The 12117-nt window shown below is 35.5% G+C and overlaps 1 protein-coding gene across 7 annotated transcripts in view; it reads left to right on the top strand.

Annotated features, from left to right (window-relative positions):
* RIMS2 (regulating synaptic membrane exocytosis 2) overlaps positions 1-12117 on the top strand; it is a 473994-nt gene that overhangs the window by 298016 nt on the left and 163861 nt on the right. For all 7 annotated transcript variants that reach the window (XM_064507622.1, XM_064507626.1, XM_064507628.1 and 4 more), the window contains 2 exons: positions 3196-3352; positions 8490-8606. In XM_064507622.1, coding sequence (XP_064363692.1) covers positions 3196-3352; positions 8490-8606 — 274 coding nt within the window. The remainder of the gene's footprint in view (positions 1-3195; positions 3353-8489; positions 8607-12117) is intronic.

Raw genomic sequence — 12117 nt, 5'->3', positions numbered from 1 at the left:
GGTTTCTCTATACTTTATAAATTTTGAGGTGAAATTCCATAGCAGCTGAAGTCTCAGAGTACACTCTTTTCAGCTGGAGACAGTATCAGTGTATAGGTGATATAAAGACATGCTGGAACCCAGTGGCTGGGCATATGACATGCATCGTCTCTATGGTTTAAGCACAGACAACAGTTTTATTTTGGAATACAGAAGGATTACATGTTTCCCATTTTGGATTCTGGTCACTGGATTCAGAAGGTAAAATAGATATGACCTTGGCAATGAAGTTTGGAAATCTGCATTTTTTGTAGAAATAAAATAGTAAATAGAGCAGTAACAATAGTATTTTTTATTAAAAATTGATACTTTGAAAAAATTGTCTGCACTATTTTGAATAAGAAAAACTTGTTTTTCAGTTAAATATAAAGATTCAAAGACCAATGAATCATTAAACTACGATATGCTGGGACCAAGTGCCTGCATGACAGATACTGTTACTCCTAACTTTTTGATGTACCAAAGCTGACCTTAGACAGACTTGCTTAAGTTCAAAACTGACCAAAAATTTTGCTAAGTTCTTGCCTTTTGGACCTGAAAGTTTCATAGGGCGTTATAGTTTTTTCTCTGAACGTGTGCCCAGAACTGGCATCATCTGAGTGACTAGTTAGCCAGCTCCAATTTAAACCTTTCGAATAGCTTCCCAGGAAACGAGAGAACAGTTTTCATCTTATCTTTGTTCAGTTTTCTAGAACTCTAGGAAACATTATGTCCGGAGAAGATTCAGGGCTTTGGGCTTAAGATGACATTTTTGTCTAGAGCAGTAAGTATTTATATTATATTCTTTTTATGATGCCTCCATGCTGTGGAGGGCCTGGGCTTGAGGCTACCTCAGTGTCTTACTACTCACTAGAAAGTTTCACTGTGTACCACCGGTTGCTGAGAAACACTGCTGACAGCTGTGCTGCCAGCTCTCCACTTGGTTTTAAATGAGGGGATGAGGGGATGTATGTTTGGGTACTGCAGAGGATGTCTTAGGGAGCAAAGTGCCCCATCTATGGATTGGGACAGCTTTGGTTGATGAATACCTTGATCCTTAGTTGCAGTAAAATGGCACTTAGGAAAAGCAAGGTTAAGATAGAGTACAAATGAAAACATTTAGTTACAGCACTCGAAACAGACAACACAAGTCTAAAATATTTATAAGATACATTAGTCAAGAAAGGAAAGAAAAAATAAACTAATTACATGACAATTAAATAATAATAAAAAAGGTAGTCCTTTCCATATCAGCCCTTATCACTGCTCACTCCCTTTCTTCCAGCTATTTTCCTCTTTCACTTCTTGTGGGAGGGGTGTCCTATAACTGTCTTGTACCTGTATTCCGTTTTTATCAAGCATATTTTTTGGCCTTTCACATTAACTAAAATAAGCATTGTTTCTGTTCTTTGGAGATGCAAGTATCTTTGTTAGACCAATATCTTGTACCTGACTGTTTAGTTAACAACACCCTGCTTCAACAGCAGATAAAACTCCCCCCTCTCTCCTTTGGCGATTTCACCCAGAACTGTGTGTTGTAATGGACCTTATTTGCTCTTTCAGCCTGTGTGCTTATTACTTAATACAGAATTCTACATGGGATAAGTAGCTGTAGTTCCTTACGGGCTATCAGCCTAGACTGCACATAACATTACTTGTTTGCTTTAAAGTGACAAGAGAATATCTGATCCTCAACATCATTGTCTGAAGATGATTGTAATGATGGTGTGGTACTTTTCCCCTTTACGTACACACATATGCACACACAAGAAGAAGCTCACACATAAATGTAGGAGGAAGAATTTCATGAATTAGAGTGATTCCTATACATCCTTGGTCCTGAGCTCATATAATGTATAGCAGTGTTTAGCTGGAAATATCAAACGTCCTTGGAACCATGAAATAGACTGAATTAATTAGGTTCTGTTCAGGTGGTTACCAAAAATTTTCCAGGAGGAAAACTATGAACAATCTGGAGTAGAAGCCTAAGTCCCCTTGGAATCTCATTCTAACAGGAACAAAATTATAGTTCTATGAGCCAGAATTTTCCAGGGACATGTGGAGGTTTCTAAACACTCTTTACTATAATCACTTGGTTATTGTCTTCAGAACAAAAAGTCGATTATTTCAAGAGTCTCATCTACCAGGACTGTTTGTTTCTGCAAAGCATTATCACCCGGTTAAGATTAGAAATTCCTCCATCTCTTAATAATACATATTAATGTGATCCTCACAAAATCTGTGAACACTTCTTTGAAATTACTGGATATCTGGAAGCTTTTGTTCACAGACAATATTGTACTCTAAGCCTGTGAATTCAGATTTTTAAACTGGCATATTTAAAAAGAATAGGGCAGTGCTATTTTTGCAATTAGATGCAGATAGTTATTTCAGGAATTCCAGCTTTTTAAAAAGATTTTTTTAAATCCATATGTAAAATGGCCATGTGGTTGCCTTTTGAACTGTTTTTGAATATCTGGGAAGGCTTTGCTTAGAGTGTTTCATGCTTCCTATTATCCTAATTCAAGCTTAGCTACAGAATGTAATCAGATATCTGCATAGCCTTAGCTCATATATTTGCAAAGTAACCACATTGCTTCAGTTCAGACCTGTGAGTCAAATCCCATGTCATTGTTGCTATTATTGTTTCTGAAATAGAAATTCTTGAACCCCAACTCTATATTTAACCACTCAGAAGTTTGCTATCCCAATTTTTTAAGTTGAATTTTGGATGAGTTTTTAATCTTGGATATTTCTGTATGTAGTGTCATGGTATTGCATATTGCTACAGTACACCTTTTAATTACAAAATGCAATAATCAATTTTGTATGTTATTTATTCTAAAGAAAAAATCAGTTTTAAATGACTATTATTAATGCATCATATTCTCCACAAATAAGTGGTAAATGTGCATATTTTGATTATTATAAATACCAGTTACATGCCTGGCAAATAATTTCCATAAATTTGAAGTATAACTATAGGAACTAAAGCTGTACTTAAATTAAACATAACAACAGCAGTGTTTGCATACATATTTTCTATTATAAGCACCATAAAAAACACATGGCATTCTTGATGAAAATCTATCATCTATCACATTTATAATTGCTACAGAGATAATAGGAAAGAAAAATGCAATTTCAGTTTTATTTAATATTTGTATTTCTTTTTAGATTATCGACATAATGGGAGAGACCTTCAAAGTTCAACGCTATCAGTGCCAGAACAAGTTATGTCATCTAATCATTGCTCTCGATCAGGATCCCCTCACCGTGGAGATAGTATAGGACGGACTAGATCGTGGTCTCCCAGTGTCCCTCCCCCACAGAGGTAAATTGTTATTTAACTGCGCAGGTATATAAATTAAAATGCTATTAATCTTGTGAAAATACTGGAGAGAATCACTTGACTTCCAAAATGACAATGAATTAGGTATATCCTATGAAATTATGTAAGGCCAAGAATGTTTATTCTTACACTGTATTGATGTTTTGTAGAGATTCACCTTATTTGGTCGTATTTTTCATCAAAAATCAGAATGCATTCCAATCTAAAGAAAGAAAAATATTTACTCCAGATTTTCATTTTCAAGAGTTATTTGGAAGGTTTTGTGTTTTACAGCATGTGATGTTTCTTCATTTTCTTAGCATTTGTTTGTCAGCGTCCATTTTCAGTCCTCTTGTCTGCATAGGATAAGGGTTCTAGGAGGGCCATAGCTCCTGCCCATAGTAGTTTACTTTTTAATATTTTCTTCAAACTTTTTAAAACATCAAGAATAAATTGACACACATATGATTCTGTATTGAAAACTGCCCACTCCTGATCTTAGAAAGCCTCTGATAGCTATTTATCTTGTGAAACAAAGAGCAGGACATTTCCTCCATAAGCTGGCTGTTTTGGATAATAACTGCTAGTTGATAGAATATACTGTTTACTTCAGAATTAAGACATTTCCCACATGGAGAAACTTTATTTTAGAAGAAGCAAAGGTATGGCTGTAAGGGAGAATGAAGCTTTTCTTCCAGCATTTCTTGTCACTATCTATGGCTAAGTTCTCAGCTGGTGTAATTCACTGGAATAAACAAAATAAGTTATGTCCTTTGCCCATAAAGTTCACAATTCCCATTGAATACTGAGGATTTCATGTCCAGTGTCCCTTTCTTCTACAGCCATTTTGATTCTCTTCTGTTCTGCTTTCCTGTTACTTTTGTTACTTTTGTTAGCTTAAAATTCTTTTGACTTCATATTCTCATACTTATGTGTTTACTTACCATTTCCTCTAACAGATACAGACTAAATGATACCATTTTCCTTTAGTGAAGTGTGAGGATCCCAAATTATCCCCTGTCATCACAGACAGCTAATGTGCAGAAGCTGCGAGTTTCTACTTGAAATATAAAAAATATGTAAACACAACTTTGCTTTAAATAAGACATACAGAAATTAGATAAGCAGTAGATAAGAGGGCCTGTTCTGATTTCTACTATACAGATTTTAAACTAATTACCTGTATTAAATCTCCTGGGTTTTTTTCAGCTGGACATAGACATAAATATAAGAAAAAATGTGGTTTGTTGTACTGTGTGCATTTTGAGCAGAACTTTAAACCAAACTAGTAAATAACACTTGTCTAATACCATTAAAAAACCTTTTCATCTTCTTGTAATTTTGCCAGTCTTTACCTGTATGAAATGTTTCTTCCTTCCTGTCTGTCCTAAGCTAAGTTTTTAAATATAATTTTAACTTACAGAGAAAAATGTTTCAGCTATTTCCTACAATGTCACAGTCAAATACGCTACTTATCTAGTATTTCACTCCCATACCCTGAATCATTTCTCTGAGGATTTGTAGAGCCCAGAGAATTGGTTGCTAGAACTTAAGACTTCATAAAAAAGAAGGAGCGTAATCTTTTTTTATTCTAATGAAAATCCAGCCATACCCAGCAAAGTTATGTAAGCGTCGTTAATCACATTTGCACATGTTTAGTTGCGTTCGTTATATACATGCTGCTGTAGACATGTTCTAACTGCGGTAAGCATGCTGCACATCCAGAGATCTCCCAGTTGCTTATTGATGCATCTGCAGGCAAGAGCTCTCTTGGGACACAGAAACACAGTTTGCTGTTATGCCTTAGAAGCAGCTTTGCGGAGATTGTTCAAGAGCTTTCAGTTCTTCCACCAGACTTAGTTAAAAAACTTGTAGCTTAAAGCCCTTAAAATGGACCAAAGTTAAATTACATAGTAGCTGACAAGAAAATTTTACTGACAAGAAAATTTTACTTTGAACACCTACATTTGTAATGTGGTAATTGTTAAGTTGCTTGGTTTTACCTCTGACAGAGGTGAAAACAGATTAAAAGTCTCTAATAGAGAAGCAAAAGCCTCCTGTAAATGTTTTCAGCTAATACATGCAATGGATTATGTTATTCTTTCTGTAGATCAGAACAGAGCTTAGGCACTGACCAACATCACATTTATCTTTTTCTAAGACTCTGCGTTTGAAAAACAGGATGATGGTGAAATACAGAAAGTGGATAGGCTGAAATGGTGTGGTAAATCCAATAGGATGCTGGTCATTCTGTACCATCACCAGCTGCAATTACAGCTTTTCACTTGTCTACCTGTTATCTGGTTGCTTCACTCCATGCACATTCTGTCAACTGCAAGGAGGTTCCAGAAGAGTGATGATATATAATGTGAAAGGGGCTTTTCTTATTTAACAAGTTTCATTGGAGAAAGTGCAAATGTCTTTTTCTGGTAAATAGCAAATCTGGCTAACAAAGGCATCCTTAGCAGAGTGGAACAGAACTGAAATAATAATGCTTTGTTTGGAGTGAAACGAATACAATTGTGTAGGACTTTCAAAAGCAGCGAGAAGTCAGAATCTGATACAATGCAGAGACTTAAGAAAGAATGATTTATTTAGAAGAGTAAGCCAAGAACGCAATCCTATTGAAAACGATTTGAGTGGACAGGTTGATACTGAGTTTTTTTCTGTAATAAGACTAGAAATAAGAAGATACTAATAATGAAAGTTTGCTCAGGAGTTTTGGTTGTGTGGGCAGAGCAAAGGTCAGATCTTGGAGAAGTTTTGCGAAAAAATGACAACATTTAGAAAACTTAGATATTTAAGTCAAAAGAAGGGCAGATTAAAAAATAAAGCTCATACTCTAAACAGAAAAAAACAAGGTAGGTAATTTTCTTGTCCGCTGTTACAAAATAATGGAATGAGAAGAAGGCCTGAGGGAGAACAATGAGAAGTTCAGTGTTGGCCATGTTCAGTTGCAGTTGATGGCTGGACATCTGTGAGCATCAGTAGGAAAAGTAAGTTAAGTTTTATTTTGTGTGGGAGGGAGATAGGGTTATCAGTACAAAGATGAAATTTAAAGCTGAGTTTAACACTGACATTGCCCAGAGATGGGATTGCAACATGAAAGAAGGAGCTGGGAATGCTGTGATCCACACTGAAAGAGAGGAAGAAAATAAATCACAGCAAACGAAATGCTAGAACACTGTGAGATAAATAAAGGCACTGGAGAGGACAGGCTCGGGAAAGCCCAGTGATTACAGAATGGTTGATAATTGTCAAATGCAACCTTAAGTTTGAGTGAATGCATCGCCTGAGATGATGCCAACAATGCAAAAGAAGAAAAGGGGTTGGATTTAAATTAGAAAGTGAGTACTTAAAAAAGAGTGTACTTTAAAACGAAGATGAGGAAGAAGAGGGACTTTCTCTTTTTCTTTCTCTAATAGGGAGTTATGTCAAAAATGTTGATGTATTTATTTACATTTAATTAACAGAAAAGGCCAGAGTATGCATGGACTGTGGCAGAAAGAACCTGAAAGAAAAGGGAAACTGAGGAAAAGACTTAGACAGAGACTAGAACTGAAAAAGGAAGAATGAGATTTGGTTGTTGACAAAAGTCAGCAAAGAACAGTAGAGGAGGCTGATCAATATCCATTTTAGGGCACAAACATGCATGAAAAAGAGGGCAATGGTATAAAAAATGGTATAAAAAGGATGGTGAAAATATGTACAGAGAAGCAGCTATTGGCTAGATGGTCATAGAGTGTAAGAAAGAAGAATTATACTAACTTTTGAATAAAAAATATAAAAAATGGCATATACAAAGTTTACTAGCTCCTCACCATCTGGCCAGGATTATCAAACAATGGATTTTTCTCAAGAAGTAAGTTTTTCCAGGCTTTGTTTACTAATATATATTATATTGGTGAGTATAATTCACTCTAAAGTGATAGATAGCTGGGGTTACAGTCATGCAAGCCAGAGTGAATGGAGAAATACATTTGCTTTATTAGAAAGGTAGTAGAGCTGGAGGTGAAAGTATATGTGTAGTACAACATCATCATAGGACTTCCACACAGAGATAATCAACAGTGTGGTGGCCCCCACACAGGATGCACATATAGGTCATAACACTGGTCAGGGACTGGTGAATGGCAAAGGATGCTGATGGTATCAAAATGGCAGATGGTGCCAGGGAACAACACAGGAGCACAAACTAAGTACAGATGTAAGGAGGCCCACATTTAGGGAAGACTGCAGGAAAGAATACAAGGCAGAAGAATTTATAGGTCTAACTTTTGAATTTCTGGAGAGGGAAGCATGCAAACCCTTTTATTTTCAAACCCCTACAAAACTATCTTATTTTATTTATCTGATAATTGTAACGGTTAACTGTTGTCTTCCTGTCTTCCCATTCTTGTGGATTTGTTTTACAGAGCAGCAGAAGTGAGGTCAGTAGATATCAGTAGGTATTAATGGTTAAATGGAGCAAAGCATTCTGTGGGCAAAGCCTTGGTCTCAAATAGGACTAAACTGAAAGGATGATTGGTACTCTTGAACCACAGTTACACTGAGTGTACCACTTACTGTTGCTGCTGGAATAGAAAAGCATTTAATTGAAAAATGCTGTCTTTTCAGGTTCTATGCTAGTGAGATTAGAGAATAACCTTTTCACAGCAAAACAAATACCTGCTGTTTTATTCAGATGACAATGTGTTCAGCAGGCTGCACTCTCCCCTAACAGTCGGTAGTCCTCCTTGTGCCTCACTACAGTTTACACGTTTCTAGTATAGCCAAACTCAGTGGCTCCTGGAAAATTCCTTACAGTGTATTTTTCAGGTAGGAAGGAAATTCTCCTTGAAGGTATTAGTCTGGAAAGAATGATCAAATTTTGATGAAAATTAATCATTTAAATAAAATACTGAAATTCGAACACCAACTCCCCCCCCCAATATCCCATATATTATGTTGCTGCCTTCTCCTGTAGGTGAAAGAATTGAGGAAGGGTTTTTACTATGAGATTTAAAATCATGTCAGAATACAAGTATACAAAAGACAGGTCAACTAAAACATCTCATTGCTGTCATTTTTACGGTCTGTACATGCCAGTGAAATGTCCAGCTGCATTCAGAACTCAGGATCTGATATCTTTTACCTCTAGTCGGAATGTGGATCAGGGACTACGAGGGACTCGATCTACCCCTGCACATTACAATACCCTGAACCGAATGGATAGACACCGTGTAATAGATGACCACTACTCCCCAGACAGAGAGAGGTAAATATCTGACTGGAATTAAGAACAGCTGTAGCTTGTGCTCAGCAACATGAGTTATTTCAGTGTCGTAGCTCACTGAAGTAAACACCAAAATACTTACCTAATCTTGCAGATGATAATTTCCTTACCGATTTATCCATTGGTTATATGATATATTGAAAAATATGCAGTGCACAAAAGGCTGACAAACTGACAACTTAGTTTATCTTTGGTAAGAGGGAAATTGAAATATCTATGAGAAATTGTGCTGTATAAAAGGCAAATAGGTTAGCTGTCCTTTTTTATAAAAAAATGTTTTATGTACTGTACTAATAAATTCTTCAAGGGCTGAATGTTTTTAAAAATGTAACAGTAGACTTAGTGGATCATTTTTGTGGTTGAGTAAAGAAGCATAGAGACTTAAATTTAAGCTCAGTATTAACATAATACTCCCATTGGATCAGTGGAATTAACAGACATAACAGAAGTATATTCTAGCACTGTGTTTGTCTTTTCTCAACTTTGTGAGCCATTTGGTGATAAAATCAGCTGCTATGGGAATGTGTGTTAGAGTAAAATTGGGGTCATTGTGTTTTGAGGCACATCTCACCATGACTAACATTTTGCTTAATGGAACTTCCTAAAGAGTGAGCAGAGCTGTAGCAACCTGTATGAATTTTAATGACATAGAAGAAGAATTACAGGCTCTAGTTGGCTAATGTAGTTTATTTTCCTGATTTAACTGAGGTAGTGCCTTTGTGCAATTAAAAACAAATACTGAAAAAGTCTTTACCACCTCATTGTCTTTAGGTCGGAAAATTAAAAGAAAAAAGCATTTGATACCTTTAATTTTGAAATACTTCTGCCCGTCCTATACGTCAAGTTGAAAATCTACTCATAATCAGAGATGACTGGTTGCTAGATATTGTCCCATTTCTTAACTGCACGTAGCAAGTAGTAATACAGGTATATTTTTTGATCTTATGTAGTGCTGCACGAATAGTACTTGAAGTTAATACTTACAGACTATTCCTCAAGTGACATCAGAGCAAATAATTGCAGTTGCCATCTGTAATGCAAAGAAGAATTTAAGAAATCAGTGGGTTTTTTTACTAGCTATATTGAACAGAAAGGATGAATGTATCTTGAAAGAATATTAACATGATGCTCAACAATTGTAAGGAATGTAGGACAAAAATCTTTAGAAAAAACATATTTATAATTCATTTTTTATAATAAGATAAGATAGAAAAAAGAATATCAAAACAAAAAATATATGCATATCTATTCAAGTGATTTTCAATGGAACTTTTGCCAAAAAAGTCCAAATGGATAAAAAAATTAAAATGCTGAAAAGCAATCAAATATTCATCATCTAGAATGTTAACTGTATTCATTAAAGGTATAAGTAAATAATAGGTGAACCTCATTTTTGTACTTAACTATTTGATATTTCTGTCTATTTTATGAAAAAGAAAATGCTATTTAGTTGGCTGATGGGGCTAGTTGATTTTCATACAGAAGGTAATAATTTAAGGATTCTAAGCCATTTCCTTAAAAGAAAAAACAAAATACTCTGGAAAATATTATGTTGCTATTTAGACCAGTAACCCTTGAACTGGGATCTAAGCGTATTCTTGTAGTCTCTATATGCCTTATGGAATGCTGTTGTGTTTTTTCACTGTTTGCTGCATTTGCTTGCTACGTCCCAGATTCATGCATAGCAGTAAAAGGCGGTCTGAAGTACAGCACTGCAGTCTTTGCTCATCCACTTCAAGCAAATCTCCTCTACTGCAGTGGCTTGGATTAGAGAAAGAGAATGGATTTTTTTAGAACGTGTCAGGAAAACAATGTCAGAAAGTTGTTGGTGATGAATTTTTTGAATTTTCTTGCTACAATTCATGATGAGTAGATATTTGCTTGTTAGGTGTTTTCTGAATCTCTGAAAGTAGGTTTGTCCTCTGTATTTTCCAGTACAGAAGTCTTCCTGTACCTGCATGGTGAGTGGCTTGCCGTGTAATCTGATTTTTGACTAATTATGCTTCTATTGTAACACAGTCTCTGAAGCATATTGGTTCTAGGCAACACTCAAGAGAATAGGGAAAAGGATAGTTCCAAACTTTTATCATGGTTTATATTCCTTGTTAGCTTGACAGGTTAGGTTTATGAACAGAAGGATTGTTAGGCCTATTTTACTGAATATTAGTCTGATGCTCTCTGTGTTACATAATAAAAAATGTTGGTCCATACACTAAGAAGTCCCTAAAATGACACTTTAATATTATTAATTCTGAATACTGCCTGAACTGCAGGCGTTGTGGAGAAGTGGAAAAACTCTGAATTTATACTTGCGAAGAAGGGACTTTGTAAAAGTATATTCTTATAGACATGCTTAAGTACAATGTTAGGAACTGACTGAGAATATGAATGTGAACATTCTTTCCTCAATTTTCTAGACGATAGCATAGAGTTGTCTAACATATATGACATCAAGGAGTTAGCTGGAACGACATACAAGAACCTCTAATGACCTCAAGTATACTGGCAGTGTAAACATTCCCTCACAACCGAGTATGTAGTTAGAAATGAAAATCAAAATATTAAAAAAGCTGCCAGACATACATTTTTAAAATTTGTTGGAGATAATTTTAATTTCTAACACCAGGCCTTTGAATATGTCAAATTTTGTATCAGTTCATATGCTGATTTTTGTTGGTAGGGCAAAACTACAGTCAAAATTTATCTCTGTTCCTGTGTTATCAAAAAGGTCAGAGTTGTATTGTATACTGGTAACTCCAAGTGTGAAATCGTGTAGGTTACTTTGTTACCTATATATTTAATTTAGATATACTGGTTCATTTTGGTCAAAATGTGAGGAGGGTTTTTTTGCAAGCACTCACACTTTTATGGAATAACTTAAACTTTTCATGGAAAACAATATGATTGCTTGTGACCTCCTATATTTCCAAGTTCTGTAAAGTCCCTTATCTCTGCGAACGAGGTAACCTTGTAAACTTTAGCTAGACATGTTTTTAATCTCTCTAAAGCAGACTATTACCTCATTTCAGAAACCAAAACAAATTAATCAAGCTGTTGAAAAAATGTTGGAAACAGCCAGATTTGATCTCAGAATTTTATATTTAGGCTGCGGATATAATCAGGTGGATTAGAGGAATAACATGAGAATCCTAGCATAGGTCTAAAAACAAGACATCTGCCAAAAATCTATGTATTACATTCTGAGTGATATATCAATAGTTCATGAGAAACACCAAGACAGTTACAGGGAATTGTACTCAACTGTACAGGAAATAGTGCTCTAACCAAATCAGGTAGTATTAAGCAAGCATTAATCTCACTATATTGTTTATCTAAGATGTGCTCTCCCTGAGGCATGAAATTACTCGTGGTAAAATTAGCACATGTATAGTGGCCACTGCATTCAGAGAATGCTTTACTCGAATGGCCCTGCAGTGGAGTTGTATAAGAAATAGTCCTAAATTCTGTATGTACCTCTGCTAGTTACCTACAG

Source organism: Dromaius novaehollandiae, chromosome 2, assembly GCF_036370855.1.
Source record: "Dromaius novaehollandiae isolate bDroNov1 chromosome 2, bDroNov1.hap1, whole genome shotgun sequence".
In the NCBI taxonomy this organism is placed as follows: Eukaryota; Metazoa; Chordata; class Aves; order Casuariiformes; family Dromaiidae; genus Dromaius; species Dromaius novaehollandiae.
Note: the sequence above shows the minus strand (reverse complement) of the source record. Positions and strands in the feature narration are given on the sequence as shown.